Source organism: Falco cherrug, chromosome 5 (assembly GCF_023634085.1).
Source record: "Falco cherrug isolate bFalChe1 chromosome 5, bFalChe1.pri, whole genome shotgun sequence".
NCBI classification, from domain to species: Eukaryota; Metazoa; Chordata; class Aves; order Falconiformes; family Falconidae; genus Falco; species Falco cherrug.
This window is the reverse complement of record NC_073701.1, coordinates 43,613,446-43,625,786: the sequence shown is the minus strand read 5'-3', so window position 1 is coordinate 43,625,786 and position 12,341 is coordinate 43,613,446. Positions and strand designations below refer to the sequence as shown.

The following is a 12,341-nucleotide window of genomic DNA, read 5'->3' as shown; positions in this document are numbered from 1 at the left end:
CAACAAAAAAGGTATGGTTTAATCTTTAAAGAAATGAAAATGTGTTATTAAAAAATTCTTAGCAATTCTTCTGCTATCTTCTCCTCTTAATCAAGAATTATGTCTTTAAATGGCATGGCAGCATCTGCGTTTGATAAAAATCAAATAAAATATTTCCGTAGAAACAGATGGCACTGTTTTTAATTCTTTGTGGCCAGTTCAGGTATTACGAGAATGAATTATGATGTAAGCCAGCTTTGCGTGTGAAGGGTCTTCTGACAAAAATTTTGAATAAAGGAACACTTTGTGCTACCTGTTTCATCTAGACCAGTTCCTCTCATCTGCTAAAACGTACAAATCGACTGTTTTCAGCTGTGTGGCTGCTTGATGTTAAAGTCAGGATTTCCTGTCTTTTCCTGCCTAGGTGCTGAAGGTGCCTTAGTTATTTTAGGGGTTAAAAGCTGTAGCCACTGATGCGTATATATTAGGCTGTATTCATAGAACACAGCTTGTAGCCTGACTCAAGCTATTACAGTCTAACAACAGTGACCAATAGAAAGAGAAGAAGATCCAAGAAAGCTGAGGTAAGCCCAAACTCTGAAGCAACGTCAAATTAGAAACAATAGCTAATAAGGTGTGTATGGTAATACATCTGGGAATACTAGCATGTACTTCAAGTTTTATATGCTGTTAATTCTTAGGAGGACAGGAAGCAAACACAGTGGTTAACAGCCAAAAGCTGTGAATTTACAGTGATTTCTAACTGGCTTCAGATAGCTCCAGGAACTTGACTAACAAGGTAAATTGTTTTATATTTCTTTTTTAAAAATGTTATTAAGGTTATGAATATTTACACAGTGAGAAGGTGCCATTTCACTGTGTAAATTAGAGATGTTATTCTGTAGAAATAATTTATTTGTCCTTTTTTGGAATGCTTCCAGATAACAGTTTCTGAGGCTGCAAGATCTGTGGGATACTACACTTGTTACTGCTACTAACAATGTTGAAAACTATTAAATAACTACATTTCATATGCAGCAACTTAACAGAGCTCTTAACTTTGCTGGTGCCTTAATCCTATGATAGAATTTACTTTTTATTTAAATACTATTTTTGCCAAAACTAACCTCCTAATTTTGACCAGAATTTTCAGCTGTCAGTCTCTTGCCTCTGCATTGCAAAATACATGCTAACCTTTATCAGCAGGCAAGCAAGATAACAGAGTTTGTGAAGCACTGTTTTTGTGCTACACAAATATTTCCCTTTGGAGTAAATTATTAATGATGATTTTGTTCATCATTTAATGGTGGAAACAGTTAAATAAAGCAAATAATTAATTAAGCAAAACAGATACAAGATGTATGAGTCTATACAATTTGATTTGATTAGGATTTACTTTTTGTATCATTTAGATCAGGCTTTTTTTTTGGCTGTTTGCTTTAGAAAAGAAAATTCATAACTTTGGATATGAGAGAGTGAATGAGGGAGGGGAATGGATTACTCAAACATATTCCCTCCAAGCTTTTTAAGAACATGCCCAACAAACAGCTGTTAAAACACTCTTTGATCTTTCACTTTTCTGTGATGAGAAAAGACTCTAGAAAATCTGATCCAGATGTAATTATATATTAAGAGAGGAAAAACAGAAAAGAGGGTATGATGAATTTTAAAAGGAGGAACACTGAGTACAGTAGTATTTATATCATCATGGTATTGATAGCTTTACTGAAGATGGTACCTTATACGAAGTAGTTTATAGTTCTGTACAGGAAAACTTAAATTTATAATCACTCAATGTCGGAAAAATGATCTGTGGTTTCAGGTTCTTTGGAATGACACTTGCATGAACATCAGTTAAACTGGTAGCCAATGTGGAGTCTAAAGCAAATCGGGAAAATGTTCTTCAACATGTAGCACTGATTTGTTTATAACTCTTATATTACTGTTCAGTTTTTCCTTAACAAGCTATAGGTAATATCACAGAAGACAGAATTTGCTATTTATGAAGGAAATATTATTTTCTTTGTAATACGGCTTTGCTAAACTAGTACACTGCTGGAGAGTTCTGTTGAGAGAGCGAGCTAACTGTTTTTCTCCCCTTCCAAGGCAAACAATGTCTCTAAAAGTCTATACAAGCCTTTTGCTCTTATTCTTGGTCAATTCTGTGTGGACTCGAACTGTGAGACAAGTTTATGATGATCTGGATCCTGAGCATTGGTCTCACTACACTTCTGAGTGTCCACGAGAGTGCTTTTGTCCTCCCAGTTTCCCCAACGCATTATACTGTGATAACAAAGGACTTAAAGAAATACCTGCAATCCCAGCAAGAATTTGGTATCTCTATCTTCAAAACAATCTAATAGAAACAGTTTCGGAGAAGCCTTTTGTGAATGCCACTCATCTGAGATGGATAAATCTGAACAAGAATAAGATCACCAACAGTGGAATTGAGAGTGGTGTTTTGAGCAAGCTGAAAAGGCTGCTTTACTTATTCCTTGAAGACAACGAATTGGAAGAGGTGCCTGCCCCATTACCAGTGGGACTGGAACAGCTAAGACTGGCTAGAAACAGAATTTCCAGAATCCCAGAAGGAGTCTTCAGCAACTTGGAAAACCTTACTATGTTAGATCTGCACCAGAACAGTTTGTTGGACAGCGCTCTTCAAAGTGACACCTTCCAAGGACTCAACAATCTCATGCAACTCAACATAGCAAAAAATTCACTCAAGAAAATGCCCTTAAGCATTCCAGCTAACACACTGCAGCTGTTTTTGGACAACAACTCCATTGAAGTGATACCAGAAAACTACTTCAGTGCAATACCCAAAGTGACTTTCCTTAGGCTGAACTACAATAAATTATCTGATGACGGTATTCCCCCAAACGGGTTTAACGTTTCATCTATTCTAGACCTACAGCTGTCCCACAACCAGCTCACTAAAATTCCGCCAATCAATGCTCATCTCGAGCACCTTCACCTTGATCACAACCGAATCAAAAGTAAGTGTGCATTGTCAGTGTGGGATCCTAACACGACATAATTATTTTAAAATGTCTACTTAAACACAAAAATGTTCTTTGAAATGAAGAGATCAAAAATGTGCTGTAGATTATAGGGAGAAGAGCAAAAGGACCTCCCACAGGCCAGTTTTCAACTAACGTCTAAAATATGACAAACAAATATGTGCGTTGAAGTAATACCAGATGTGAAAAATGTTCATATGCATACAGAAAAAACACTTTGCAAACCGATCAGAAATATGAGTGAATTAAGGAGAATTTGTGCATTCACATTTTGCTATATACACGCTGGTAATCATTTTGTGGGAACAAATTAAGTTTTCCACAGAAAGGCTAGGAGTAAATAAGCAAGAAACAACAATAAAAAAGTGGGTGCAGCAAGTTAGGATATCCAATCCACATCTGTATAACTATTAGATTTTCAAAGTTCCTGAACATGTTAGAGACTTCACTAAACTCCCAGAATTGCTGTGTGCTCAGTTCTTCTGAGTATCTCTCTGCCCACCTAAATTATGTAATGACAGCTTAAGGGGAGGCACCCTTAAAACAGAACAAAACGTTGGTTGTAGTCAACACAATCTATTTCAAATATTACTAATTAGAATGTGGATATTGAGTATTTCAGGCTTGAATATCTTCCCCATCTTTTCTTTACTGTGTGCAAAATGCTTACACTTGGGTTTAGTCTTTATGAAAAAATCTTCCTACTGACATTACAGAAGCTTTGTCCTGCTAAGGTTTGTCTCCTCAAATGTCTTCTAACATTTTCTACTTTGTATAAATGAGACAAGGTTTTGTATCCAAGGCTTCTGCTTGTTGTCATGTCACAGCTCTGCTTCTAGCACTGCTTCCAGATTCATCCAGGTACAGTGGGGATGTTATGGACACTAGGTAAAGTATCTGCTCAGTAAGTCCTACAGTCTTTAAATCCTTTTGTTTCATGCCATAAGCCAAAATCAAAGTGATGACTTTCTATTTATCACTGCACAGAAGGTAACCAAGTCTCTACATTTGTCTTCCTGTCACGGTGATTTAATGGAATAAATGGTTCCTTACTCCTGTTTTGTGTCAGTGTAGTTCACAAGTATACTAAATATAATGGGTTGGCTTCTGTATGAAACAAAGACATATGAAAGGAAGATACCTATTAATAATTCAGGTTAATTCACTGCATTTTGAAAAACAACTGTACAAAACCTTGCGAAGAAAAATCAGTTCTGTACAACTGTCACATATTTAAGTGGCCTGCAAGAAGTCTACCAGTTAATTAGAGTTAGGGCTTATGACATGTGTTGTTACTGAACATACTTTATTGCCCACTGGTTACAAAGGGATTTATTTTAATTGGTTCACTGTGAGGCCTCAGCTGCAGACTTTATCTCCTGTCACTTCAAGTAGAAACTAAATTGAAATCAATTGAATGTAACCTGTCCAGTTTAAGAAGCGTTCTGCATCTAGGTAGCATTTAAAGAGCTGCCAAATTATCTTCCTTTTCCAAATGAGTTTTAAGAAGGTTAAAACCATGAAAACCAACCTGTGTAGTATGTGCAAACTCAAGATCTATTTTCCAATGACACATGGGTATCTGTGAGCCTAAATCACAATGGTTTTCCACAAGCCTTATATTCCTTAATGTTTTTACCACTTTTCAAAATTCATTACTGATTTAAGAACAAGACTGCTCTTAATTTTTTTTAAAAAAGTTTTATTCTTAGTAAATACTTATAAGGTAGTCAAAAAATATTAAAAATGGCAACCTAACACCTTAAATGGAATGCAGGTATTATGTAAAGGGTATTCTACCACATAGCATAAATGCTCAAGAGGTAAAGGATAATGACATAGTCTTGATGTGACACTGCTCTAATAGACGATATCTTGAAGGGTCTTTAGGATCACAAACAAGGAATGTAATTCCATCAGGCAGAAGTAATAAGATATGGCATTAATTCTGCAGAATTTTTTTGTCTTCTTAAACCCAAGAAGCTGATGGTCAGTCATTACTGAAGATAACAAATGTAAAAATTTTGAAAGAAAAATAACTGTAAAAGTCTGGATCTGTTTTTTCCACAAAAGGTTCCTTCTGAAAGTTTACTTTTATGTATTCAGTACAAGCTCTTTTTATAAAATTAATTCTCAGACACCCCTGCATACCTGCCAATTGTTGCTTTGTTTTCTCTGTGGTGGTTCATAGCTACACTGCTGACATTGTAAGAGCTCAGGCATCAAAATTTCTATGTTAATACTATTTACTTACTTTTTATTGGCTGTTACTGTATAATACCAGTTCTTTGTATAAAGTCTAAGGTCTTATTTCTGCAGAGACCATGCATGAAGATATAAGGCAATATTTAAAGCCCAGTGAAGTCAATGATAGCCTCATCATTGGTCTCAGTCAAACCAGAATTTCCCCTGTGGCCCCTGCCCAAAGGGTCACAATACACAGGGGAAAAAAAAAGTACTTCTAATTTGGAAATAAAATCAACATAAACCCAAAAGTAATTATGGCTACAAAAGACACTTGTTCCATGGCTTTTTAAACCACACATGTTTACGTATTTATTTATGAGATACACATGCAAGGCTCTAGGGAGACATTGAATGATGGAAAAGGGAGTGTTAGAAGAAGCAAAAAGAAGAGAAGGCATGAAACAATTATGTAGTGGGTCGGCGAGGGTAAGTAGGTGGTGTTACAGACCTCAAAGGAGCAATAAAAGGAAGTGAACAGCAAATTCACTTTGAGGAACACCAGGAGACTGGGATAGCTCCTTTAAGCTAGTATTATTCCATATGTAGGGAAAGGGAGAAGTTCTTGAGGCCGGTAGCAATGCCAGTCTAAGAGAATCCATTTTAGGATATTTGGAAAGAAACGGTTGAAGTTCCAGATCGTGACTTATTCTCAGACCCCCGCACTATAGCTGGTACTGGCTTCTTTGCTGGAAGAGCCCAGAGGTACATATTTCCTGGCTAATCCATGGCTGCTTCAGTTAAATATTATGTGAAAAGTAGAGAGTCCAACTACTGGACTACAGCGCGTGCAGCTAGAGGTTACAAGAAAAACCAGATCACATATCTATCAGAACATATCTATCTTCTAAATCAACTTGCTTTTTGAATGTTTCTAAATTATGAGTTTTACTTGAAAAGAAACAGAATCTTCTGTGGTTTTTCAGCAGATGTACAGTATGAGGCATTAATGAGAACCTCTTCTGCAGTTTTCCCCTATAGCAGTTCCAGACTCGCATTTTTAAATATTTCACCACTTAACAATACTGTTGACAACAGGTGGAATTAATCTTATTTGAATTAAGCATCCTAGATTGTTGTGTCTAGTTTGGGTTAGTCATACACATCACCTACTCAGTTAATGGAAAGAGATACAATTGCAGAGGGAACACCATCCCATTTTAAGGAGCTGTGAATCACCTTTTGGAAGTTCTTATCTCTTTCTAGAGTTTACAAATAGAGTATAAATGGTTTACATAGACTGAAATTACCCTCCACGTGGATCAGTTTAGGTAGAATGAATTGTACCTGTGTAGATGAACTGCCCTGTCCCTCTTGTTTAAGCAAAATTCAGCGATATCCCCATGAACAGAGAAGAGAGAGAGACAGAGAGGCTTTTACTCCTCTGATAGGCTGAGTAGGATTTACTTTTCATGGGAGAACAATAAAAACCCAAACCACTTCATACCACACATCATCAGGATATAACTTCTTCATAGGTGGCCTGTAGTTAGATAACTGCTGCCTCACTTTAAGGCTGGAGTAATTAATTCAGTGAAAACTAATGCAGAGGGATAGTTCCTATGTCAGAGAACACAAAGCTTTAGAACACACATGAAGCTGTCTTGTCTCCTAAGGACAGTAATGCTGGCCTGAAAAGGCAGATATTTTCTGCTACAGTGTTGATTCACTTGTAAAACTTTTAATAAATGTTTTCATAACGAAAGCTCACTCTCAAGCTTTCTGTTTCATAGCTTCATGCATGAAAATAAGCTGTAGCTTGTTTCTTCCAAGAATATCAAATGCTTTACAAACATTAATAACATTTCACAACATAGGCAAAGACATTCTGATATCATGAATATGATAAAAGTCTTAGGTCTTGGCTAACTGGATGTATTTACTCAGTCTCCGTGGAAAAGACGAAGTCCATTTCCAAGATGTTTCAAACCTCTGGGGAGTTTTTCAAAATGGGGTGGGTTTTGGTTTTGGTGGGTTTTTTTTTCTTTTCTTTTGGGGAAAAAAAAGCCCAACGTGTTTTTTTCATTATAACATTTAACTATTTTTTCAGATTTTAATAAAAGGCATGTGCATATTATCATTGCTAAATATAAAGGGAGAAAAAAAATAGTAGAAAGCTTTTCTTTTCCTATTTCTGGGCTGCTAAAAAACTGCTCAAAAAAAAATAATGTTACACACACATTCTCCATCCAGCCACATTTTGCAGGTGGTCTGAGTCCAACGAGACCCTCAGACAGTCCAATCACTAAATACCATCTTTTGGTCAAAGGAATTTGATATTTTTGATAAACTTTACTTCAGTGTTTTCTAGAATAAGGCCATTTTGAGGCTGAAACTGGGCAGTGAAACTGAATAGTGAAACAGCTAAAGACGAAATATGAAGAACATTTTAGCCAAGTGGCAGTGCAGAGGTAACTTAAGGGAGACAATGTAAAGAACCCAATCTATTCAACTCTTATGAAAATGGGTAATGATTTAAGCCATAGTTTCAAATTTTATCTGAACTGAAACAAGCTGTGCATGATTTATAAAGAATTTTAAGGACTTGTTGCCTTTCAGATTACAAAGGAAAAAATCCCATTGTGGAAGTTATATTCTTGCTATTAAAACCAACCATACTGAAGAATTTGAGATAACAGGAAAGTACAGATGTTAAAAGTTACAGAACTATAGAAAAAACTGTTCTTATTCAATACTTTTACCATTTTGAATGCAAGACCATCACCGGGCAATATTATCAGCTAAAATTAATGTACTGTCATTGCAGTAAGACGTTCACAATCTCTCAGCATTAACCTTGTTCTGCTCTCTCTGAGGGCAGAGAGCACATACTGCAAACGAGCAGTTACTGTTGCCTAGTTCCCTGTCTGTCCAAGGTAAAATTATGCATCTAGTGGCCTTTATTCATAATTCCAACACATTGGATAGGTGATTCACTGATCTAGATTACATTGTGTTAAGATGTTTTTTTGCTTGATCAAAAGAGCAGTTAATTGTTAATTTGACATTTTCCAGCTTTGATAGGAGCAAGTGTCTCCCCTGCAAATATCAATGGAAGCCTGTCTTATTTGTTTTCTAAATAAATTTTATCTTCATTAATTTTTCCCATGGAAATTACCTAACATGTTCATCTATATTTTCAGGTGTCAATGGTACTCAAATATGCCCAGTCTCAATTGCCATAGCAGAAGACTATGGTTTTTATGGCAACATCCCTCGCCTCCGATACCTTCGCCTGGATGGAAATGAAATTCAACCTCCAATCCCATTGGACATCATGATATGTTTCCGACTACTTCAGGCTGTTGTCATCTAAAGATATGACAGTGTCACTCTTATGGTGTGAGAGTTCTAAGATACAAGTTTTGCTGGAATGAAACTTGTCCTAACTCATAAATCAAGAACTAACAGCTTTATTTTGACTTTAATTTTTACTTTACTTGCATCTTTTCTATGGCTGAAAAGATTGTTCTTCTTTCAGAAGAGATTTAAGATGGATATCAAACATGCTTAACATTTTACCTAAGAATTCCTTATGCGAATATTTTGAAAATCATCTGTGTAAAATCCCAGATACTCTAAAGCAAATTCTTGTCTACTCCATCTTTCTTGTCAAATGCTACGTCTACCCTGTTATCATTGCTACAGACAAGTTGTATTTCCTTATTTTGTTCCATAGTACCTACCACAATGAATTTGGATGCACTTGGCTAAATATTTATGCTAGAAAAATCACAAGTTGTATTACTACTAGTTATCAGAAGGGCCACTGCCTTTTTTAAGATAGTGACCAATGGTGAACAGCCACTTAACATGTAAATAACTCATAAATTGCTGTCATCCTTTGAAGACTGATACTCTTAAACCATGAAGTATACGAGGCTCAAAGTCCAAAGCAATATACTGAATACGTATTGTTGTATGGATTCATTCAGTGTATGATTTCAGAATTGGAATACACAGATCTAATTCAAATCCAGCAACAAGGGAATGTGAGATGAAATCTTGGTCTGTCAAAATGCCAATTTTCTGCTGTTTGATTCTTCAGTATTCCATTTCTAGTTTTAACACCATTTCTTTCTGTAGCTTTGGGATAGTAATTGAATATTTGATTCATTTTAGTTTCCACAGAGATACAACCAAGAACAGTAATGATTACATATTTCATAGACTAGGTACTTCACAAAAAAATGGGATGGCTAGTTAATATAACGATGATAAAGAAAAAATTAAGAAATTAAGAGATACATTCCTTCCCAGCTATTTACTGAATTAGCCAAATAATTGCATAGGAATTGTATCAGTTTAAGCAAATACAATCAACTCAGAGCAGTATTTAAATATCTGCCAATCCATTTAAATGCACATAATAACACTGGATTTTAGACAAGTCCAGTTATTCAGAACACAGCACATTCAAAATGTACTAAAAAGGGAGATATCAGCAGGCATTTTTTCATGAAATGTGGTTGGGTTTTTTTCTGTTTTTATAGGATAATATTGGGATTTCAATAGTCAACGTAAATATTAGAGTCAACTATTCACTAGGAGAGTATCACTTTTTTATTTCTGATAGCACAACAGACTATCCATCAGTCAATTATTTTAGTCTTTTATTTGTAGATAGAAGCAATTAGTTGCTCTTTGATAGCTTGCATCTATTTCTAACATTTTAAGACTGGCCTCAGTAGGAAGCATGTAAAGACTATGCATGTGGTATAATTTTTTCTTTGAAGATGAATAATTTTCCTAAAAGTAGATTTCTAAAAGGGTTGAGAACTGCAATTTCTAACACTCAGTCTCTTTTTACCTGAAAATCAGGCCTTATTCTGCTCCACTGCACTTGTGGAAATAGCCCATTACAGAAAACCATCATACAAATAACCCATTCAGAAAACCTGTCACAAGATTTATTTCTGCAGTTCTTTTTATGTGATTACTGACAAACTTCTGCCATTCTAGAAAAATATTTTCTGTACCTCTGTGTTCACCCTATATGAAAAAATACATATTTAAAAATTCTATACAATATGTATGCATGTTTACCTATGTTCTTTACATAATAATAGCATAGTAATTTATTTTTTTGGGGAAAATAATTATGTGACAATACTACTAATTAAATTATAACAATAATTATGTGCTTGTACTTGGAAATCACTTTCTACTTTAATCAAAGAACAAATATACATACTCCAAAGTGAATATTCACAGGCTTATATGCATATTATTACCATTGTTTACAGTTCTAACTGATTGCACAGCAAAACATCATGAAGTTCTAGCCAAAATGTATGACCCTTTTAAGCAGTATATACACGTTAAAATAGAAAAGACTAACCCTTCTCCAAAGAGTTGTCAAGCTTATATATGAGAAGTGATGGTATGTAAAATCATATAGGGATACTGGAGCATCAAGGTACTCAATCTTCTTGATTCGGGCATTATGTGATGAAATCAGGGTCACATAATCTGATGAAATCACTTTTAGCAGTTATTTTCCATCAGCTGGCCTGATATTAATGGATTTTTCCAATCCACTGTAGGGTGGAAAGCCTTATAAATTAGTTCTTCAAAGGTCAGTACTATCTTATGGAACAATCTTTGGACACATGCAGATCTCTGCTCAAAACTTGTCCCTGTCAAATCCTGTCTGATCTGAGTGAAGATAAAAATTTATGACAACCTGGGACAAACATGCTGCTGCCAAGTGCTCTGTGTTTTACACCTTTGATGCCATCTGCTGACTCCACTTCTGGGTACTGTTTAATAAGGAGAAAATCTTAGGTGTCCTAATTTGTCCCATCTTAATTCCCTCTCCCAGAACCAGCAGAATGAAAAGCAGTTATGTTACTGCAGTGACCTTCACAAGATAAATCAGCCCTGGCTGGGGTTTGAGCTGCTTTAGCGCATGAATGTGTCTATTTGCAACAGTCAAAATGTTCATAAACATTCTGGGAAAGTCGGTGAAATTTCTTCTCAGTTTACAATAAAAGGCCTAAATTGCATTATTGTGTGGAACTACACAATGTAGGCTTCCAGCCACACCTCATTCAAACCATTTGTTATGCCAGAAGACTGTAAAGGAAAATGTAAAACACAATGTCCTTCTCCCTGTGAAGAGAGTCCCTAAAACAATGTAAAAAGCATCACTGTGCTTGAAAGTCTGATGTTAATCCCTCCTAATCCAAGATTGCTCTAAGACTTCCCACTGATATTTCCTGGTTCAGAAAAAATTGCACTCTTTCACTGCAAGGAGGGAGGAACAGACTTCTCAGCTGTCCTGTGTGAATCCACAGCTGGCTTCATAAAGCTGACATTTGCTTCACTTAGTTATCAGAGCACATCACAAACAGTTTTGAATGGAAGAACATGTACAGAAACAAGTATATTTGCAAGTGTGAGAAGTTGAGAGCAAAGGAGGTCACCTTAAACATATTGCAGTTGTGGTCAATTGGTAACCAAACCACAAAGACCAAGTGCTTTGCCAGAAATGCATATTACATTAATTTTGAAAATATGGTTATCAACACAGATGTGTTATTGCCTCAACCTAGGGTATAGAGAGTTGCTCTGTAAAGAAAAGCATTAAAGCAAAGTGAAAGGCTCAAGAACTAAGAAATATCCAGATGTTTCTGACATGTCTGCCAGCTTGATTGGAGGCTGGATGCTGGATCTATCAAAAGACTGTGTGGTTTTATAATGCAGCTGGCTCTGCAGGAAAAAAAGTCCTTTATAGATGCTGCCAGCATAGTTAAAAAATCAACAATATGCATGAATCTCCCTGCTCCATGCTCTTCTCTGTTATTTTCTATTTATTTCTCAATATTCCAACTGTTGGCTACCACTTTCTTCTTCAACATTTTTAATGAAAAACATTACCACAACAATCATCTGCAGATGCCATTGACCACAGCAGCTTGTATGACACTTGAAGGAAGAAACACAAACACTAAGAGGTAAAAATTTTGAAGACAACTAGCAAGACAGTTTGCATGTTTGTAATTACTAAGTCCAACACATATCTTGTGTCACTGAAGGGATTTTCATTCACCCTTGCTGCACCCAAATGGTTTCTAATATTTGCCACAAATA

The 12,341-nt window shown here is 35.8% G+C and overlaps 1 protein-coding gene across 1 annotated transcript; it reads left to right on the top strand.

The window, feature by feature from the left end:
• Positions 1-640: 640 nt before the first annotated feature.
• KERA (keratocan) lies at positions 641-10,336 on the top strand. The gene is made up of 3 exons (XM_027815357.2): positions 641-778; positions 2,086-2,978; positions 8,390-10,336. The coding sequence occupies exons 2-3, from the start codon at positions 2,093-2,095 to the stop codon at positions 8,560-8,562; spliced, it is 1,059 nt and encodes a 352-aa protein (XP_027671158.1). The 5' UTR covers positions 641-778; positions 2,086-2,092; the 3' UTR covers positions 8,563-10,336.
• The last annotated feature ends 2,005 nt before the right edge of the window (positions 10,337-12,341 follow it).